Below are 23,098 nucleotides of genomic sequence, written 5' to 3'. Positions count from 1 at the left end.
CAAACGTAATTGGGAAAGCATCAAAAAGCACAGAGGGACGTGGAGGAGACGGCCCGGGTGCATGGAGAGACGACAAAGTCCATGTCTGTTGGACAGAAGAAAGAGATGAAGATCAAATTAAAGGAGGGAATGTCATTTAAGAAAGGGAAAACAGAAAAAGGATGGCGGAGCATACCAATTCCACGGATCGTGGAAAGGAGGGGTGAAGAGAAAAAGAAAAAAAAAGGTGGGAGGGGCAGGGTGACGGGAAGGAGGGGGGGACAGAGGCGCTATCGGAGGAGACAGATGGAGAGGACGGAGTGCCAGAGGAGAAATGGAAAGATTTGTGAATGGAGAGCAAGGAGTGGGCAGGAGATGAGAGGCGGGAGGGGACACGGGCTTGCCCTTTGTTTGGCGGACAGCTTGAGCTACCGGGAAAGATAAGACATGGGGACGGGTGGGGGGGGACGGGGGGGGGGGGGGGGGGGGGGGGATTGTAAAGAGACGGCGAGACGGTAAAACCTACACTCGTATATGGGAAAAAAAAAAGCCAGTTGTGAGAGGTTGTCATGGTGTCGGTGGCTCTGTTGTTCAAAGCTTCAGAAGTGATTGATTAGATCAGTTCAGATGTCTCCTTGGAGACGACATGTCAAGTGGAGGTGAGTGCAGTTATTAACGGCCTCGGTTTGTAAAAGCTGCACGCAGAAAACTACATGAAAAAATAAAGTCAAGAATCAAGAAGTCCTCTTTTATTGAAGATCATCTGTAGAAAATGAAGCGAATGCACTTCATCGCCCATTCTTAGTTTGGTGGCATGAACAACGTTTGACAGTATTACAGTTTATTAGATATTTTTATATATAAAACATTTTTTAAAAACTTTTTGTCTCCACTGGGGCGGGCGGCGCCCTCTATTGACCAGGCGACACAGGCGTAGACTATTAGGCGTGGACATAGAGGCCGTGTGGAGGCGTACGCCGCGTCGCCGTTCGTACATCATTTGCATATGGAGTATTGTTAAAATATTCTGGCTCGAATATTCTCCCATGTACTTCTCCGCCATTTTAACCTCAAGGATTCAGAGTAATCTCTGTATCAGTGCCTCTCACCTGAAGATCCGACGGAGGGATTTTTTTCAAGTCCTCCAGAAATGTCTCAGAGAGAAGAAATGTAAACTGAGGAGGACTGAAGGACGGCTCCATTTCACATCTAATCGTCCTGAACTGAAGCTCCCGGTGGGAAAAAAAACCCCCAAACGTCTCTTTCATCAGTCAGCCGAGCCTCAGAAAATACTTCACACTCACCTCGCACACCAGTTTCACCCATTACAGCCTCTGGCCTTCAGAAAAAGCGCTTCTCTGAAGCCGTCCTCCAAACACAACAGTAAAGATGGACGGAATGATTGGGACAACGTGTCCCGGGGCCGTTAGCTGATGAAGAGTATTTTGATCTTCGCAGTTGATGTTTATATTTGTACGTCAAGGTTAGAGCTTTTTAGTCAGTTTCTCTCTCTTTTTTTATTTTGTATTTGTAATTTATGGTACAAACGTGCAAAGTATGAAGGACAGTAGAAGACGAAGACGATAATTTCATTAAAATATTTATATCTATGTATAATAGTGTTTAATTTATAGGTCAAGTACTGACGTTTGGTACCTCCCGACTGCTGCTGTGAGTTTTTTTTTAATAATATTATTACATCTTTACTCTTAACAAATTTACATCTGTAATATACTTGCAGTATTTTTGGAAATATCATCATAAATTACCTATGAATTTGGGTGTTTTTAGGGTTTCTTTGTTATTTAGTGTTACTTGGTCTTCTTGCTGTTAATGTGATATTTTTAAAATTATTTTCTTGCAAAAAAGAAAAAACCCTCGAGATTACTGGATACTGGGAGATATTTCAATATCAACCAATCAAAGTATCAACCTGTATTACAGTGTGCACTGTGTTCAGAGTATCTTCATCGTTCCTCTCTCGGCCTCCTCGCCTCCCCCTCAGATTCTCAGAGACTAAAGCGTTCATGTGTATTGATCAGCTGAACCATATTTAGCTTCCCGTGTGTGTGTGTGATTGTTGTCGGTTCCCTTCCTGTATTCAGTAATGAGCAGACGGTGCGATCGCTTCGTAGTACTGTACGTGCCACATCCAGACTAACGTTGATAGGATCCAGACTGTACGGATTACGACGGGGAGCAGATTATATACCGGTGGGCCGCTGCTACTTTTCTGCGTGTCGACTGGAAGATCAACCAGAGTTTTCCCCGTTAATATAATATCGAAACTAATGCGAGGCTGTGTGGGAATACTAACACACGTCATGGTGCGATAATGACTCATTATGCATTGATTGCATGACTCCTCGCAGCGTCTTCCGCGCTGTGTTAGACGAGATCGTATTTCTCATCGGTTCATCAGATGAAGCCGCGGCAGAGTGTCATTATTCCTATTTAAATAGTACCTACTTATTACAAAGTAGGAATACATAAATAAATAGGTTGGTGATTCGATATCGTGACGTTAGTGGGTCGAGAGCCTGTCGTTCTACCGAGCGATAGAAACATGAGTTGACGCGGGTTCAAAACCAGACCGAACATCAAAGAGCAAGCCCCTAATCTCAGCGATACAGTCGAGCTTTATCGGGGATGAAACAATATGGAAATGTGCCGGCAAATCTTTATGCTCGGAATCATTCAAACCAGCAGGGATGCAAATTTGGGATTTGCTTCACAAAGTCACAGCGCGTTGGACGAGTGTCCCACTTCTCAATACGTAGAAAGTCAAACTATCAGGAGGCCCGTCAGTGCTGCAGCTTGAGCATGCAAACGCTCCGAAGAATGGATGTGGTTTAAAAAAAAAAAACTAAAACACTTCTGCAGTGCAATCCCAAAACTGGTTAACATTTAGGACCAAAAACAAGAGTAATCTGAGATTTCTACCTTTAGAATCTCTCAGTGGGGGAAATCTGTCATGCAGTTTTGCCGTAATCCTTAAATAAAAAGCCTATAAAATGAAATCCGGATCCAGAATCCAGATCCGGATCTTCCATGGCCAAATATCAATCTGTGGTGAAAATTTCTAAAGAATCTGTGCGGCAGTTTGGACGTAATCTTGCTAACAGACATAGAGACGGACAAATATACGCCGATGATTTAATTTCGTTGTGGCAGGACGTAAAAAAAAATACTCCCAAAAAAAATAATGGCTGAATATATACCGGGTTGTATGTTTAATCTGTGTAATCTCCCATTGCAGCTGTTTATTTTAGTGTTTGCCAATAATCCACTCTGACATCAGACGACGTAAAAAGCGAAACATGAGAAGTCCAATCACACGAGCTGTTTGTCTGTCTCTGCCTCACGGTCGCACGCAACAGTGATCCTTTTCTCATTAACGGTGTTTACCTCGCGGGAGCGTGGGTCTGCTGCAGCACGGTGGGCGAGGGTGGAGGAAGCCTGGCTGCGATGGGGGGGTGGGGGGGGTATATATATATATATACACCCACACTTGCTGTAATGTCTCTCAATTTTGCCCCCCCCCGCCCTGCTTTTTTGGACTTAACACAATCATCTCCCGCCGGTGATCGGCGGCTCGGCCACCCAACGCCGCCCTCCTCCGTCCCGCCCCTCCGTCCCGCCCCTCCGCCCGCCTCCCGCGGGAGCTCATTGGCTGTCGGCGAGCTGTCGGAGGGTCGCGGATGAGAGGCAGAGCAGACTGCAGAGCCTCATGACTCATTCTGCTCTGCAGGCAGGTTGTGCTTCTCTTCGAGGACGGTGGGGGGGTGGGGTGGGGTGGGGTGGGGTGGGGGGGTTCACATGAAACAGCAGCGACCCCTCTGTGGCGCTCTCGTGGAGCGGGATCTACCGCTTCGTCCGGCTTCGGGGTGAAAAAAGTCAGCTGGAGAATTTTCGAGGCGCCGCCGACCTTGACAATCCTGGGATACGGCGGCGGCGGCGGCGGCTGTAAAAGCTTTCCTCCCCGTTTTCGCAGCGTTAAAGAGATATTGATTCAGAGTTGGCAGAACGGAAAAGTGCCCCGGTGTTATGAGTCAGTTGTGTTCATTATTCCGAACTGGTTCCTACCAGCCAGCGTCTGAGTCACGCTGGATAAATCCCACTCACTGTAGGCTAAATTAGCACAGGGCTGCAAGTGGTTTCTGTACAAACTGAATCAGACGTGACGAAACCTCTTTGTGTCACGAATTATTTTACATCTGATTTTATTTGATTCATTAATCAAACTGTTGGCAGTGGCCTCAACCTGCTGCTGGTTCTCCCACTTCTACAATTACAAACATGCACTTACTCGCATATCTTTATCAAGGCCAGTTTAAAGTGCCTACTCTAAGGTTTTTGTTTTTTTTTAATAGTAGAAAATATTCACACGCATCTACTTCTTATTGGAGGACAGCATCAGAGTGCCTGTACTTTTTAACATTTTTAACCTATTTAAGTTACTGTTACTTTTTGATCACCATCCGTGATCATCCAACATCATTTCTCATCGTCTGTCAAGTTCAAGTTACTTTATTGTAACTTTTATTAATGCTTCATCCTGCATCAGAATTCAGAATCCATCATCAGTGGCGACTGACTATCATCTTTTAACGTGATGATCATGAGTCACCATAATCCACCATCGCCACCCGCCGTCAGTGACCGTTCTCATCATTCGTCCACATTGCCGTCATCGTCACCTCATCATCATTCACCATCATCATCGGCCGTGATCATCATCGGTTGTTAACACGGTCATCCATGATTTACCAACATGGCCGTCGTCATTCACCATGATCACCATTCTGCATTATTCATCGTTTTGCGTTGCCATCACGCGTCATCAACCATATTGATCTGTCATCACATCCATCATCATCATCACCATCGTCCAACATCGTCGCCATCGTCCAACATCGTCATCCATCATCATCACCATTGTCCAACACCATCGTCCGTCGCCATCGTCCAACATCGTCATCCATCATCATCACCATCGTCCAACACCATCGTCCATCACCATCGTCCAACACCATCGTCCAACATCGTCATCCATCAACATTGTTCATCATCATCATCATCATCATCATCCATCATCCATTCTTAAACCTTATTGTCATTGTCATCATCACCATCGTCCAACATCGTCATCATCATCATCGCCATCGTCCAACATCATCGTCCAACATCATCAACCATCAACATTGTTCATCATCATCATCATCATCATCATCATCATCATCATCATCATGATCCATCTTTATTTGTCCTCATGATCCATTATCATCCATCGTTATCAGCATCATTATTATCGATCGTCATCGATGATCGATCATCGTTATCCTCCATGATCACTCATCATCATCATCATCATCATCACTTGAATAAATGAGCAGTGTCGGTTTACCCACCGCCGGGTTGAGCTGAGCATTAGAGATTCCCAATCCAACTGTTACTTTTAATGTCTTTAGTTTTAATTGCGTCTGTGCAGTTTAATGGCTAAAATCATGAAACGATGCATGTGAGAGTCAAACCGGCGCCTCCTGCTTATTGACACATTTATTAGTTTCCTCGTCGTTGCTCAGAAAAAAAAAACAAACAAAAACAAACAAAAAAAAAAAGCTTACCTGACGCTGCCGCGTACAAAAGCTCAAACACATTTACCAAAGAGTCAAAGGCCCACATTAACCACTGTTGTCGCCCCTGTTAATATTCCAGCCTCGCTCTCCGCCGCCACTCATCTTTTGTTGTAATGATGCACACTGTGAGCAGGAGATGAGTTCTCAGATGAATTATGCCGTTTGCATCTTAATATAAATGTGAGAGGAGGAGAGAGGAAAAAAAAAAGAAAAGACTCAGTGCTGCTCTTCCAAACTGTTGACATCTTCACAGGCTGTATCCACTTAGCCTGGAGCTATTTTCAGACTCTTGTTAGTAAGCAACCAAATGCTGGTTATTTTCTGCTCTGCGTAAAGGTTCTACACACAAGATGTTGTTGACTCGCCGCTCGTCTCTCTCTTTTCCACCTGCCTGCTCATTTCGTGCCGATAGAAGGCCGGTCGGCGTGAGCGTCTTTGTTGGTTTTTGTTTCGGGGGGGTTGGCGTGCGGTATGCGTGGCGCATGCCGATAAGCTCGTTGAGGACCTCGGGATCAAAAAGAAAGGAAAGAAAAGGGGGAAAATAAAAGCACCCATGTGATGTTTTAAGCCACATCACGTCCCAAGCCGCTCGCGCTAAAACACAAAGTCACGCACACAGACGTCTAAAGATCAAAAGTCCGGCGTCGGTTGGCCGTATCTGCTGGGTCAGCTGCTTTTCCGGACTTTATGAACGCTGTTGTTTCATCTTCTTCCATTGGAAGTGTGTGTCTGTGTGCGAAGGCCACTAAGCCGGGGCCATAAATCTCTCGGCATCAAAGTGACTGTGGGGGGGGGGGGGGGGCTTGAAGAAGTAGACGTTACTGCAAAATGTAGGTAAACACTTCGATTAAACACTTTGTGTGTGAGACTTTGTGTAACTCGTTGTGTATCCTGCTACCTAACTCCACCACAATGCTTCGTGAAGATGGAAACACCACACACACAGCAGGGTTGTTCTCTTGGGATTGTCTTAATAGTTTCTTAGCTTGTCTTGCATGTGCATGGGTTTTCTCCAGGCACTCCAGGTTTGCTTCCTTGAGGTGGATAAAGCAGCAAAGAAGACTGATTTTGCCGGCTGGTGTCTCTCTCTCTGTAACGTCCATATAATAAAATGCCAATACTTTGATGTACAGAAGTTTAGGGGGGTGAGCAAACGCTTCCGATATGTACATTTCCATAAAACAAAGGGTGGATGTCTCAGATTTATTAAGCCTAAATCAAATTATTCTTGGTGTTATTTTTATTGTCTCTGAGACGGCGGATGTCAGAGTTTGTGTTGCTTGAAGTCGTGTGAAGGACATACTGATCCATATAATGTTAAGAGGGAGGGGGGGGGGGGTCACTCGCTTTTTATGTCGACTGCCATTGATCACCATCACAGAGGGAAGAAGGGAACATCATGTCTCCTGAGAAAGGAGACGGGGCGGAGAAGATGTGACAAGGGTGTAGAGCAGACTGTCCTTAAGTAGTCCTTAATCAAAGGAGGAGAAAATGATGAGGAAAAGCTGGGAAGACGAGAAGAAGACCATGTTGGATGAGAGAAAGATGGGTGGAACGAATGTTTGTAAGACGGGAGGGAGGAGGAGAGATTAAGGAGGGTTAAACGCCGAGGGAGAAAACAAACAAGGCGACGTGGCGTGAAGGTCGAGGAGCGCCGGCCGTTTTCTCTTTGCACTGTGGAAAATAACATGTTGTTTAGCTTGTGTGACACAGCAAGGTCACCCCACCCTCCCACCCCCCCACCCCCCATCCCCCCCGATGGGCTGTCGTCAAGGGAACCGCGGGCACCTTCCACTTCTCAATCTTCCAACAGGAGATTTCTCTGCCTGAAAACGTCGATTGAATCTCAAGTCGGGGGGAAATATGACGGGATCTTTCATGGCTGGTCCCATTAAAGTAGTTCAACCTCAGACGCTTTCGCCCCGTCAATGAGTGGAAGTTTATTAAGATCGTTGAATCCATCACCGGTCTTCATTATGGCTTCAGTAGACGGAGTGTCTTATGACCAGCAGGGGCTCAAACCTCTGACCTTCTACGGTCTGACGCTCTTTCCTCACGTCGCCCAACAACGTCACTCGGATTGACGTCACTTCTTCTAAATAAACCGACTGTAGCTCTGATTTCAACCAAGAAATATTTCTAAATCGTACCCATTTGTAACATAACAGAAACTGTAAATAGAACCCAAAATGTCCCACAAAACCCTTAAAACACTGCTTGTTAGGGTTGTGCCGATTCAACTTCAAATCTGAAGTGTCTTTTAAAACCGCCACCGTTGAATTCTTATAAAAACCCAACAAGAAGCTCCTATACCCACCTGGAACACACGTTGGTTTCGTCGTCTTGACATTTGAGAAAATTAATGTTTGTGTCCAATGTGGGAAAGTTGCTGACTCGGCGTGAAATTTGACCACAGCGTCAACCTCGTAATGACGCAACCAAATAAGCACCTGGTTAAACCTGCACGTCGGTGTATCATTTCACAGTAATCCTTTCAATAACCTGCTTCGAGGACTTAAAGGGGCAGTATGTAGAATTTAGATTATGCCACCTTTGTGCATTAGGCGGCAGTAGAGAGTCAGTCAGTTTATTTCCATTAGTTTTTTTTTTGTTTATTTAATCTCAGGTAATTTTGTTTGCAAGCATGAAACATAGAAATGACATCATGACTGTTATTTTCTTTGATTTTAACAAACATATATATGATGCACTGTCTTTTTAAATATGAATTATTTAGATGTATTTATCTGAGTATTTTTTAATGTAGGTTAAATCTTTAGATTGATTGGAATAAAATTGCCATTAAACATTTCTGGACTTTTTGATATTTAATAGAATTTCCATTTTTCCACATTAAAAAGTGCATCCCTTTTTTTTGTTTTTAAACTATTTTAATAGACCAAGATACTTGTGAAATGTGTCATAAATGACCAGTAAACCAGTGAAAGAAGTGCTGAATACTTCCATACTTCCTTCTGCTGTGGCTTGTTTCTCCATCTTGTCTTTATTCGTCGCTCGTGTGAACATTTGTGGTCCTTGACAGGCGTCATGCTGTGTGTTTCCACAGAGGCTGCCCTTTCCAGAATATCACAGGTCAATCTTCCCACTGACATTATTGAACCCTTCCGCTTCAGCGACCTTTCATCCCCCCCCCCCCTCTCCCCCCCGTTAAACAAATAAACAAACAAGTAGCAGTGGCTGCTGGGAAAGCGCGAGGTGTTACCAGCGTGAAACACTTGGCGCATCAGACTGGCAGGTCCTGCTGGATTTGGAAGTTTTGACTCTAGTCGCCGCTCGTCTTACCTTCGCCATGAAGCCTCCCGCCTCAGAACACTCTTTAACGATATATATTATGAAGACTCGCTCTTTTGCTCCCCCCTCAGCAAACATGCGTCACCATAATCTGACCGTTCGGACAGATTTAGGTCTCCGTAGCGTGGACGTTTTCTCTCCGCCTGCACACCCTGCAGACAGACGTGTCAACATGTCCTCTTGTCCATTTGTCTCTTCTGTTATGTTGCCTGAGCCCAGAGGAAGAGCAGTCAAAGAGCCGGCCAAGTAAGGATTACTCAGATTAATCAAATAGATCATAAAAGTTTGTTAAAACTGGTTGAAAAGAAGGTTTTTGCCAGAATGATCTGTTATTAATTATAAAAAATAACAGGAAAAAAAAAATCATGGATCCTAATAAATCTAGTTTAACCAAAAAAGTCTATTTACCATCGACAGTGTCAACACACAACTAAGAAGTGGGGCTGTAAGCTTGCAGACAAACATTATAGGAAGTGAAACCGATGTCCCGATAGCAGGAATTAAAGGAAGTGCAGCTTGGTGCACTTCCTGCCGGGGCTTTGACGTTCCCTCGTGGCCCCAGACGTTGTGAACCAGCCCCGATAAATCCGTGTTTTATCGACCATCCAGTGTCGGGGGGGGGGGGGGGGGGGGGGGGGGTCCTGCTGCTCTGAAGCTGCTCCTCAGAACTCCCTGTCTGGAGACCGATATGAATTACAACGCAGCTCGGTGCGGTGCACCACCTGTCGGACACATGCAGATAGTAAATTGAAGGGATTCAAAAGAGGACAAACGGTGTGCGTTCAAACATTAAATCCTCTGCAGACGGGAGGAGTCGGCTGCAGCCGGTGACACAATCGGGGTGAGGAAGTTCAGGAACCACAGAAAAGCCCGTCACTTGTTTGCTTTGTGCACTTCAGAGTGGATGCGGCTTCACACACTGACCTAAATACACAGATCACTGCTTCATTTTTTCCTGCGTTTAGGCTTTTATTAAGAGTTTAGAGTGAGAATTTGGGCCATTTATTCCCACATGATTTGCATATTTGTCTCTTCAAAGGATCATTTGAGATATTTTGTTGTTATTCTTGTTCATTAACATAAGAGTTTATAGAAAAAGATGAGTTGGATCATGATTTAATGTGATAATGCATTATTCCTTTATATTACGTATTAATATTACTCTCGTAAGGAATGTTTGTGACGTCGTGTAAAAAGCTTCATACAGTATCGAGACGCATTTATAATTATTCCGTTCTGCTGTGAAACTTCATCAAATGACTACTAACATGGATTATTTATAAGTTAAAACAATTTTTTTTTTTTCGCTTTTTCATTTCTGTAATGATGCCGAAAACGATGTAGTTAGGATACAGGGCCACTAGTGGGTGCTGTTGGTTTTTTTTTTGTAATGAAACCACACAGAAGAGAACAAGACTCTATAGACATATACGATGTCGATTAACGATTGTTATTACGGTGACTGTCAAAATAAAAGTACCAAGTCCCGGGAGAACATGTCCTGGGGGTCCCGACACGGCGGAGGAAACATTGTTCTTATTGTCCAGCTACTTTTTCTTAAAAGTCCATATTTTGAAATACACTAGTACTAAACTCGGAGCCAAAATATTTGTGTAAAATACAGATTGGTATGCAACAGATTTATTTTGAAAATGTATAAAAATCCTGTTTTATGAAGGCGACCTGGTTTGTTGTTTTTCCCATAATGCATCGCAGCCTATAATTCCAACCCAGCTGTTATGAAGCAGGTACGTAAAGCAGCGCCGCCGTTTCCCCCTTCGAAGCACACCGGCGCGCCGAGATGTTTGAGTTCGCCCCCCCGCTCATGTCGGCGCTCCGGTTCAGATTGATAATAATGTGGCGTGACGGTGGAGGAGCAGCGGCGCCGGGCTGCCGGGGGAGACGGAGCAGAAGTGAGAACTGGACCGCGGAGGAAGCGTTTGGTGGCAGGCGGGCTGTTTTGACCTTTACCGTGCGATTGCCTTCCTCACTGACTGAAACGGTGTGGCAGTGAGCGACTGGAGCTTCACCACAGACGGGCGCAGGAATGCCTATTTCACGTTGAATTCACGAGATTATAAAACTGCCTCTATTCCGTCCTCCTGCACTGGGATTATATATCTTTTTTTTTTTTTTTTTAACAACCTTATGATCCAGTTCTGCTGCTTGTGAATGGGTTTGTCATCTGCGCGACTCAATCCAGAACTCCCAGACCATTCTGGATGTCTCCACGATTCAACCGTGACCAGCAGTAAGACAAATCCAGCTTTACACCAATATCCAGGAGCAGTATGGCCGCCAGGACTTTTACAGTCAAAGACGAGAACGTGAGCTTCTTGGTACGATCGAGAATTATCTCTGAAAAAGCGGTAGAATCGGTCACCGATTGTACAATTTGTCATTAGGAATACACCGATACCAGTATCAGGGGTCGTGTTTTAGCGTCTTAGCAGCCTGAGACCGTGGAATCGTGTCACTTAACAACAACAACAACAACAATGGAAGTTTTTTTGGGCTGTTTGTCCAAATCTCAAAAACGGCACCAGATGACCGGATCGGTGTAGAGATGGAGCTCGAAAGGACGGGCGGAGATGAAGGAGAACTATTGTACATATTGGTTGAAGGAGGTGGAGCGGCAGGAGAAGAGGGAAGGCTTCAGAGAAGATTCCTGGACGTAGGAGTGTTGGTGTAACAACAGAGGAGGCAGATGATCCGCTGCAGTGACCCTGAAGGGAGCAACCAAGAAACAAAGAAGGCTTTTCAAAACATTGACGCTATGGAGGCATTGATTATTCGACACTAATAGAATTTTTTTCATGTTGCACATTTAAAGAGTATATATTTGTTCTACCTGCTTCATTTGGGTTCAATTGAGGATGGAACTGATAGCTGGCGTCCCTGAGCAGTTTTATACCGTTGGCCTTTATTGGAAAGTTTCACAGCTGTTTGATGACGCGAGTAAAGTTTTTTTTTAAAATAATAATAATTACATGAAATTGTGCAATAAGTTCCCTTGCTCCAACCGTCTGTGTGACACCTTATTTGAATTTGGTGGTGTCGTATTTCATGTGTGATTAGCTTTAGGACCCCGCAGAAGCCATAACCCACGGCTATAATGTCCCATGATGAAGGTCCCGACAGTGCCATAAACATCTACTGTCTTGTAAGTGTGATTGATCACGCCGTGGGAGGGAAAACCCGTCCAGCACATGATGTCCCTCTGATATGTGCCGACTGTCACCACTGACCTAATTCAAGTCCCCTTGGAAGATCGTCCATCCGTCTTCTATACCGCTCTATCAGGCGAAGATTCGTGGGGCCGGGAGGGGGGGGTGAGTGTCCCGGGAGTCCGAAGCATGAAATTCAAAGAAAAATGATCAAATACAAGAAATCTAAGCAAACGCTCCTCTTCTGAAAGTGCTGATATAAAATAGGGGCAAAAAACCAAAACAAAACACTGTTATCAGGAAGGACGAAATCCAAAAGCAGAAAAATATCAGTGTCGTCAGCATCCGACACCACAAAGGTCCCGTTTCCACGTTTTTGGTGTAGTTTTGTGGCAGCGTTACAGTGCCCCCTACAGGGCTGGCACATTTACTACACCATTTGTAGCCGTGTGGATGGAAACTGGATGACGAGCAGAAAAAAGATCATTTTGGCTCGTGTGGACGGTGACTAAGGCCACGTCCACACGAGCCAAACCATCTTTTTTTTCCCCGGGGTTCTCAAAAAAAACCTCCGTCCACACCGTCACTGTGAACACGGCTCGACACGAGGCTTCAGGGCATGTAGGACATATGCCAGGCCTTTAGGGGCGCTGTGACTCACCAAACACACCGAAAAGGCAGAAGAAGACAGAGCACATACAAATTCAGAAGTAGACTCCTGTTCATACACTTTTATATAACTCTACGTTCTATAGGTCTATGCTCCCGGTCCTCGACCGGAGCGCGTCGTCCGTGGTTCTTGTGGTTATGAGACGACATCGTGGACCACCGTGGCGGGTGAGCGGGGTGATGACATCATCGTTTTTCCGCAGGCGATAGTCTTTGCCCCACCCCCACCCCCCCACCCCACAAACAGCTTACCTCAGGTGCTTCCGCCCCATCCCGAATCGACCCCTGGCACCCGGCCCCTTCTGCCTCCTCTCCACCTTGATTTATTCCACTCCGCTCCGGCAGGTGTGAGCAGAAGATGCACTCAGCTCGTCCTCCAGAAGAGAAAAAAAAGAACAAATTGATTTGTTTGTGTTCGTCGGTTGAGCCTCTTCCTTCCCCTGCACTTTGACGTGCTCGTGGAAAGGCCGGCCTCGTTGTCGTCGTGGACTTTTTCCATCGCCGGGCCCCTTGTCCGCGTGCCGGCGTGCGGGAGGGGGGGGCTCTTAAAGCAAGATGAAAGCGTGGGTGGATTGTGTTTGAAAGGCTCAGGTGACACGAGGAGGGACTTTCATCTGGACCAGACGAGCTCTTGTCTGTAGATTCCATCATGTCACGTCGGTTCTGTTTGGACCACTGATCGTCATTTTTTTACCGAAGTTCAATGCTATCTTACGTCTGTACAATATTGCTGTGCGCTGTGGCACAGAGGAAACAAAGTTGACATAATGAAGTAGAATATGAATTGAAATTGACTGAACCTGTTTTTTATTTCCTGAAATTTTTCCTTAATTAAGAGTACTTTTTTTTTTTTTTTTTTTTTTAAAAACCTTCTCAATCTGTTTTGCATGATTTATTTATGCTTTCTTGCTCTTACCTTTCTAAACTAATCATATATAATTCAATTTAAAATCTTAAGTTCTGCAGAAAATGCAAATTGTGCATAGAAAGGACATCCAGAATCAAACCAGGTCGGTTTTTATTTTCTGCCGCGAGCTGAAAGTACGAACCACTTTTATACAGTTACCTCAATTAAAATTAATTAAAACTGAATGCTTATCAGTTTTCTATCTATAATTTCCATTACGTGACTAAATCAACCACATTTTTTATCGTCGTCTATATAACAATGTTGAATGAATTCACTTCCATTAAGTGGATTCCGACTGGAGAATAATCATCCGGGAGCCTTTTCTTTTTTTTTTTTCCTCCCCTTCTCTTTGAAATTGATTCTGTTTCCAGGGAAAAGCCTCTTCTCCTGCTTTTCCTTTGTATCTGCGATGTCAGACAGCTCGTCTTTCTCCTCCACGTCAGCCTCCGTCATCTCCACATCTCTTTTCTCCCCGCTGATGTCTCCCTCAATTTTCCTGTCGGCTTCCCCCCTCTCTCTCTCCCTCTCTCTCTCTTTTTGTCTGTCGTTTCCTCCTCTCTGTATTCACCGCGTATTTATTTATTTTAACTATTCTTCTTTCTTCCACCTCTCTTTCTTTCTTTGGTCTTCTGTCAGCCTGCCTGTCCTCGTCTTTCTCCGCCATGTAATTCTTTGACATTTTATTCTTGTTTTGTTTTTTTTCTACATTTCATTTCTTTTTCTCTCGGTTTACTTTCGGTGTCCTAAACCCCACAGATGAATTATTGAAGAGACTGACCCCTGGCTTCGTTTAAAGTGCTTTTTCTTTTTCACATCACTTTCCCCTCCATATATCACAATAAAACAAGACGCGAACAACAACAAAGCATTAGACTAAATGGTGGGAACAGAGACTTTAAAAGAGTGTGGAGGAATAATAATAATAATAATAATTATAAAAAGCTGTAGAGTAACAACATTCGAGACGTCGTTGCGTAATAAAACTTCACAGCGGATGTTTTTGCAGCGTTTCGTGAGAGAGCGCATCGTCTTTGTGTTTCCCTTTTTGGGAAAAGTTTGGCATTTGCGCAGCAACGTTTCCATGGCAACCGCACGAACACTGGAAAACCATGTAGTTTTCATGTATGGCCACTAGTGGGTGCCGTTTTTTTTTTTTTTTTTTTGAGAAGAATTCGCAGTAATTATTGACAATGGGAGTACGCAGACATTCGACCACCGAGTTGGATTGTTATTACGGTGACTGTCAAAATAAAAGGAGAATATGAAGTGGGAGTCATGACACCCTGGAGGCCGCCATGTTTGTTGTTGTTCAACTACTGAGCGCGTGCGGAACAACTAATTGACGCAGCCATGTCGCGGTAGCAGCATTTTTGACGCTAACAAGGAGACAGCCCCCCCCCGAGGTTTATTTTAGAAAGCGGTTTGATTTCTGATTGGCTGGTCGGAGCGACACACTTTTTAAAACCTGAAACCAGCCAGAGAGAGAGAGGACAGACTGTCTTCACTTCTGGGACGTCAGTCCAGGTATGGGGACGAGTAGTACTGTTATGAGGAAGTGAATTTTACATAATATGAGCCCTTGGATGGACATTTTGAAGCTGCAGTCGTTTCGGGGACAGGTCCGTGAACTCGGTCCGACATGGAGGATCATTTTCAGAAAGTCTCACCTCGGCCTTATCGTGTGTCGCAGGCTCTTCAACCTCACCCTGAAGAAACTGATCATGCTGAAGGAGCTGGACAAGGACCTCACCTCCGTGGTCATCGCCGTCAAACTGCAGGTATGGCTCGTCTCCGGAGACGCGGCGGCAGCTGACGTCAAGATAATGCTAACTTTGTGAGGTCGGCATTCTCCGGCTCAGTTCCCACAGTTGTTTACGCTCTCCGTCGTCTTTGTGGCAGATCCCTTCCTAAATCCACATTCGCAAACCTGAAACGTTGTCGTGTAAACGGGGGCTTGTTTTCTTCTCGGTGTGTGTTGTTGATGAGTTTGTTGTTTTGCCTCTTTACTCTGTCCCTCCTCCTCTTCCTCCTCCTCCTCCTCCTCCTCAGGGCTCGAAGCGGATCCTGCGCTCCAACGAGATCCTCCTGTCCTCGGCTGGACTGACGGAGACCGACCTGCAGCTCACCTTCTCCCTGCAGGTTTGAACCGACGTCTTTCCCGGCGCTTTTCCTTTTAATTCAACAGTTGTGTGGAAATCCACATTTCAGTGTCGTTAAAAAGACTTTATTTAAATACCTGTTGGGAACAAAAGTCGGTTTTTTCAGTGACGTAGATCGATACACATGATTGTTAAACACCTTCACGTGAATAACTGTGACATGTGAAAAGTTCTTAAAATTAAATCAATAATCCTTTTTATTGATTTGTTTGTAAAGTAATATAAATATATATTCGAGTAATATTTTCTCGTTATTGTAATAAAAAAAGCTTAGATATAGTTATAATTGTCTTTTTTCATTATTGGAATCATAAATATTTTAATCATATTTTACTTTATTTTAAAACAAAAATAATATAAACACATTTTAATAATCTCTTGTTTAATAGTGAAATCAGTTTTTAAGCATTTCTTTTCTTCTTTCATATTAATATTATAAAACAAAAACTGTTCTAGTCACATTAATTTTAAATATCTTAATAAGATAATGTATATATATTCTAATAGTCCCTTTTCTATATTTTAACAGTACAATTATGTAAGTATATTTTACATTTTTTTTTATTTTGATGCTAAAATTATTTGAATATATTTTTATTGTTTTTTAAGTGTATTTTATTCATCTTTTTTCTTTATTTCAATTATATACTGTGTATAGTGAAATAATACTTGTATAATTTTAATTGCGTTCTAATCTTAAAGTAAAATAATACATATATAAATGTTTTAACCAGCTTTTTCTTTCTTTTAATAGTAAAATAATACACATTTCTTTCCAATGGTATTCTTGTTTTATAGTAATATATATATATATATTAGCCCTAATTATAAATATAGCTATGGAAATGTGTATTTTCCCTCATTGTTGAACCTGAACTACATCAGGATGGTTAATCTTAATCCCCACTGGGGTTTCTTCTGCTCTAAATCATCCTTCCTGATTTCCTTGACTTTGCCGCTGCTCAGGAGGTCGTGGAGTTTCTCCCAGAGCAGCCAGCCGGACCGCACGCGTCGTGCATTCCACTTCCTGCCGCGGCGCCGAGAGAGGCGGCCTATTAAAACCCGGCCACTTCAGGCTTCTCCACATTGTTCCATTTATAGAGCGGCCGGTGAGAGTCCTAATGACGGGGTCACGTCACGCTGCTCGGGTGTGGATTAGCGGGCCGGCACTCGGGGACGCGGGCAGGTCGGGCGGGGCGCGACGCCGTTATGCGACGAGCCGTTTAAACGAGTCTAATTATCAAGACGTGGGAGACAAAATGTCGCTGCTCTATCAGTCTGAACCTGTGTGTGTGTGTGTGTGCAGTATCCACACTTCCTGAAGAGGGACGCCAACAAGCTCCAGATCATGCTGCAGCGGAGGAAACGCTACAAGAACCGGACAATCCTGGGCTACAAAACCCTGGCTCTGGGGCTCATCAACATGGCCGAGGTATCATCGCCACCTCTCTTATAACTCTGACTTCCTCAGCTTTGCTCGGTCCGTGTGAAGTCAGCACAGGCCGCCATACAAGTAGAAATAAATCAACTAGGATGCTAAATTCTAAGATCACTTCATTTCCAAAAGCACACGCTTATAAAAGGTTTTACTACCGTGCGAGTGGCTTAAAACGATCAGTGGAAGGAAGATGCTCTTTAACGGGTGGGCGATTATATTTTCTACTGACTTTAACTTGATTTCTGCACAAACCTTTATATATATTTATTTGTGAAAAGCTTTTTGTTCATTTTAAAGCTACCAGGACACCAGTGTTTTTCGGTACGTTTTTACATAATGACTTTAGAATGTATTATTACATTATTACATATTGCACTGTTATTACACAATGAGTTCGGAATGTATTATTACATTATTACATATTGCACCGTTATTACATAATGACTTTAGAATGTTTATTACATTATTACATATTGCACCGTTATTACATAATGACTTTAGAATGTATTATTACATTATTACATATTGCACCGTTATTACATAATGACTTTAGAATGTTTATTACATTATTACATATTGCACCGTTATTACATAATGACTTTAGAATGTATTATTACATTATTACATATTGCACCGTTATTACATAATGACTTTAGAATGTTTATTACATTATTACATATTGCACCGTTATTACATAATGACTTTAGAATGTATTATTACATTATTACATATTGTACCGCTATTACATGATGACTTTAGAATGTTTATTACATTATTACATAACACAGATCGTCAACCGGTTGAATTCTGGTTATTGTTGGCCCGGTCACGTGTCCAACATGTCTCCAACTAAAGTGTCTCCAGGTCAGAATTTCTTTCTCAGCGTCCGAGCAGTTGGTAGTTGAATGCTATTGGTTCGTTTGTGTTTGGGGGCGGGGCTTAGCCGAAGGTCAATTAATTCAATCAGGTGTTTTTGGGGGGATTAAACCCAACCCTGAAGAACACCGACGTACGTACAGGGAGAACGCGTGGAATCCACAGGAAGGCCGTCAAGCCCAGACTCGAACCGGGGTCCCGCTTGATGTGAGGCTAAAGTGCAAACCACTGTGGAGATTTAAATGAGCTTTTCTTTTTTGGTTTTCAAGGTGATGCAGCACCCCAGCGAGGGCGCCCAGGTCCTCGGCCTCCACAGCCAGCTGAAAGACGCCTCGGTGCCCGTCGCCGAGGTCAGAGTCTACTCGCTGTCCAGCCAGCCCATCGACCACGAGGGACCCAAAGCAAAGATGTCTGGTGGGCAAGCCGTCCATCTCCTCCTCCTCCTCCTCCTCCTCCTCCTCCTCCTCCTCCTCCTCCTCTCTGTCTTCCTCCTGACTGCCTCAGTCTTTCCGTCCGTCCCCGTTCTTCAGCTCCTTTCTCCTCTCTTTGTCCTCCTCCTTCAGACCGCTCGCCGGACATCGACAATTACTCCGAGGAAGAGGAGGAGAGCTACTCGTCTGAACAGGAAGGCAGCGACGACCCCGTCCACGGACAGGTGAGTTTATCTGAACGACATAAAGTAAGAAAACTTTCTGTAAAGTAGCACAGATTATTGTCTTTATAATATGTCAGTAGGAACCGTGCTTCTCAACAATTTTCAACTCTTTGACGTCTCCGCTGACGAAGCCACAATCTCAAGAATGAACTGGTTCATTTCCTCTGGATTAACCGGACTGTACCCTAACCATGAATGAATACATACCCCCCTCCTTCTGTCTGCGCCTCTCAGTATCTGTACGACGAAGACGAGGAGGTGAGGAAGAAGAAACCGAGGCGCAAGCTGCCTTCCAACGCCGCCATCACCAGAGTGAGTTCTGTCTTCTTACCTGATGGTTTTTTCTCTCTGAGCCAATCAGTGGCCGGCTTTGTCTTCAGATAGATTTGACTGGACAGTGGAGCTCCGCCCCCTTTTTCTGTCTCTCACCTCCTTCAACCTCTCCTCCTCCACCCCTCCTCGTCTGCTCCTCCACCCTCCTGCTCTCCTCCTCGTCTGCTCCTCCACCCCTCCTCGTGTGCTCCTCCTCCTCCTCCTCCTCCTCGTCTGGTCCTCCACCCCTCCTCCTCTCCTCCTCGTCTGCTCCTCCACCCTCCTGCTCTCCTCCTCGTCTGCTCCTCCACCCCTCCTCGTCTGCTCCTCCACCCCTCCTCCTCTCCTCCTCGTCTGCTCCTCCACCCTCCTGCTCTCCTCCTCGTCTGCTCCTCCACCCCTCCTCGTCTGCTCCTCCACCCCTCCTCCTCTCCTCCTCGTCTGCTCCTCCACCCTCCTGCTCTCCTCCTCGTCTGCTCCTCCACCCCTCCTCGTCTGCTCCTCCACCCCTTCCTCGTCTGCTCCTCCACCCCTCCTCCTCTCCTCCTCGTCTGCTCCTCCACCCTCCTGCTCTCCTCCTCGTCTGCTCCTCCACCCCTCCTCGTCTGCTCATCCACCCCTTCCTCGTCTGCTCCTCCACCCCTCCTCCCACTTTGTCTCCTCTGCGTTGGTGTTGTCAAAAAATCCATTTTGTCCCTCTCGTCTCCAAACGTGTAATTCTGCCCAATTTCCTGTGAGGAAAACAATTGAAACTACCGCACACACACACACCACACACACACACACACACACACACACCACACACACACACACACACACACACACACACACACACACACACACACACACACACACACACACACAGATTACCAGTGCGAGGTCGATCATGTCCTCCTGCAGAATGTTCTACTTTTTCTACGTCTGAACAGAAAAACAACATATATATATATACAGTATATATATGTTAAGGAGTTTAAGTCATAAAGTAATGAGGCTGGTGTCAAATTACAATAGATTGCAGTACAGATCCAGTTAAAATGAGCATCGACTGATACAGTGAGTGATTTAATGAATAAATCAATAAAAACACAAAAATGAGACTAAATAAAGATTGAAATGTTTTCATATGTCTGCTGACACCTTTAGTAAACGTCAAATATATCAGCTCTTTCTCTCCCTCTCTCACTCTGTCCCTCTCTCTTCATCCCCCTCTCTCTAACCAGTCTCTCTCTCTCTCTCTCTCTCTCTCTCTCTCTCTCTCTCTCTCTCTCTCTCTCTAACCAGTCACTCTCTCTCTCTCTCTCTCTCTCAAACCAGTCTCTCTCTCGCTCTCTCTCTCTCTCTCTCTAACCAGTCAGTCTCTCTCTCTCTCTCTCTCTCTCTCTCTCTAACCAGTCTCCTCTCTCTCTCTCTCTCTCTCTCTCTCTCTCTCTCTCTCTCTCTCTCTCTCTCTCTCTCTCTCTCTAACCAGTCAGTCTCTCTCTCTCTCTCTCTCTCTCTCTCTCTCTCTCTCGCTCTCTCTCTCTCTCTCTCTCTCTCTCTCTCTAACCAGTCACTCTCCGTCTCTCTCCCTCTCTCTCCCTCTCCCCCTCTATTCCTCTCTCCCTCTCTCTCCCTCCCCCCTCTATCCCTCTCTCCCTCTCTACCCCCCCCCCCCCTCCATCCCATCAATAACACGTTTCCTCTGTGCGACATCCAGAAAAATGTCCTGCTGCAGTTTCCATTACCAGCTGTTGTTTTGACTCATCGAGCGTGAAAAGAGAGGGATGGTCGTTACATCTCTCTGCTCCACACACACACACACACACACACACACACACACACACACACACACACACACACACACACACACATACATGTCACCGTCTCTCTTTCTCCGCAGCAACCGAACATCAAGCAGAAGTTTGTGGCGTTGCTGAAAAGGTTTAAAGTGACGGACGAGGTAGGGAAGTTTAGAATCCTCCTTCCTCGCCTCCTTTCCTCGCCTCCTTTCCTCGCCTCCTTTCCTCCTACTTTCACTTTTGCCTCGTCACATGACCAGACGGTGAAACGCTGCTGAGTCCTCGTGTCGCCGTGCGACTCACAGGAAGCAGCTCGCCGCTTTCACTTTTACTTCTGGACTTTACAGACACTTTTACATAAAGTAATACTCGTCTGACACTATAAAACTAACCAACATTACACGTTTTATCATCTTCACCTTTAAAACTCTGCAGACGTATATTATAAAGTAGAATATAACGGAATAGATGCTAAAATAAAAGGGAACTCTTTTAAATCAATTATTATGTTAAACGTTTCATTACTTCCACGACGTTTCAAGTGAAAACGCACGTTGTTTTTGTTTGAGAAGAATGTCCCGTTGCCACGGCGACGGCGTAAACACGACGGCGTTATCGTGTTGGGCCACTGGGGCGTGCTGTTGTTTGTTTCGGTTTTCGAAAACCACACGCACGTGTCGCGTTTCCTCCGTTTCCATGGGGACCGAGCGTTTTCGAAAAGTTCCGTTTGCAGTGCCGTTGTCGTGGAAACGGACACTGGAAACGCGACACGATTTTAGCGTTTTCTCTTGGAAGTGGTTCGAATTGTTTCAATCAAATGTAGAATTTAGAAATAAAAAGTAATATATTAGGATGATGGAGGGAGAATCTGGATCATAATCTGGATTTTCTAATAAAAAAACAACAATATCTTCCTTGTTGCAGCACAAATATTCCCTCATATGTTCTGTCATTACCACAAGGCACGAGTGTTGACAACAGAAATGATGGTTAATAGAAATGAGAAGAGGTGAACTCCAGCACAGTGTTGTGACCGGTGTGCCTCCTCCTCCTCCTCCTCCTTCTCCTCCTCCTCCCCCCGCAGGTGGGCTTCGGTCTGGAGCACGTGTCCAGGGAGCAGATCCAGGAGGTGGAGGAGGACCTGGACGAGCTGTACGACAGCCTGGAGATGTACAACCCCAGCGACAGCGGGCCGGAGATGGAGGAGACCGACAGCATCCTCAGCACGCCCAAACCCAAACTGAGGTAAGACACACACGCTGAGCCTCGCCTGCCCCCTCTGCTGGCCAGTAGAGGTCACTGCAGCCGGAGGAGGCGGGTCAGTTCACTACATGCATACTAATAGTACTAATACATGCTGTATGTTTGATTGCTTCTCTGAATGCTGCTGTCACATCTGATAATTTGCTTATTTACTCACCTGCTACTTCATTTTCTAGAAAAGAGAGCGAATGACAAAGAAGTAGAAAAAGATTTAAAGCAAAGAAAATAAAAAAAAACACAGAATTAAGAGGTGAAATACTACATTGATGGAAACAATATGCTCACACAGACATGCAATGGGAAAGTTAATTTGTTCAATATTTCTATATATACTTGGAAGCATTTTTCAGTTTTTGTTTGTGATATAAAGTCATTTGAAATAAATTAAATGTCTGTGTTCATGTTATACGAGCTCGTCCATGTTGGCATATATTTAAGTGTTGATATACAAACGTCTGATTCTACCCTGTGAGTATGCAGTACCACAAAATTCAGCCCTTTGAGACATCGTGAAATAAAAATCTGCATGTCACTTCCATCAGTTTAAACAGTCAGAACCAATTCTTACATTAAGTTCATGTTTAGTTTCACTGGATTTCTTTTGACCTTTCATATATTCTTGTGTCTGACATTTTCATTTATTTTTGTACTCTTTTGTTCTTTTACGTTAGTCTCCTTGAAAAAACCCAAATAGGACAAAAGTGTCATAAAACAAAACAAAATGCGTGATGATAAAGTAAAAAAGTTTAAAAAGAAGTGATTGCTCACAACAGCCCTCAGAGAGTCTCAGTATTTCAGTCAAAACACGCTGATGATTCATTCCTTTCTTCCTCTCATCACTTATTTTAGTCCTTTGCTATTTCCGTTCACCTGATCTGTTCTATTCTTATCGTTTCCTCCTATTTTTAAAAGCCTAAAAATATAAAGAAAGCTCTTGT

At 44.5% G+C, this 23,098-nt stretch overlaps 1 protein-coding gene across 3 annotated transcripts in view; it reads left to right on the top strand.

Annotated features, from left to right (window-relative positions):
• pacs1 (phosphofurin acidic cluster sorting protein 1) overlaps positions 1-23,098 on the top strand; it is a 52,074-nt gene that overhangs the window by 17,511 nt on the left and 11,465 nt on the right. For all 3 annotated transcript variants that reach the window (XM_080486582.1, XM_080486583.1, XM_080486584.1), the window contains exons 2-9: positions 15,367-15,454; positions 15,726-15,815; positions 17,142-17,267; positions 18,419-18,563; positions 18,713-18,804; positions 19,039-19,116; positions 20,999-21,058; positions 21,982-22,142. In XM_080486582.1, coding sequence (XP_080342708.1) covers positions 15,367-15,454; positions 15,726-15,815; positions 17,142-17,267; positions 18,419-18,563; positions 18,713-18,804; positions 19,039-19,116; positions 20,999-21,058; positions 21,982-22,142 — 840 coding nt within the window. The remainder of the gene's footprint in view (positions 1-15,366; positions 15,455-15,725; positions 15,816-17,141; positions 17,268-18,418; positions 18,564-18,712; positions 18,805-19,038; positions 19,117-20,998; positions 21,059-21,981; positions 22,143-23,098) is intronic.

The sequence above is a fragment of the Lipophrys pholis genome (genome assembly GCF_963383615.2).
Source record: "Lipophrys pholis genome assembly, chromosome: 18".
In the NCBI taxonomy this organism is placed as follows: domain Eukaryota; kingdom Metazoa; phylum Chordata; class Actinopteri; order Blenniiformes; family Blenniidae; genus Lipophrys; species Lipophrys pholis.
Note: the sequence above shows the minus strand (reverse complement) of the source record. Positions and strands in the feature narration are given on the sequence as shown.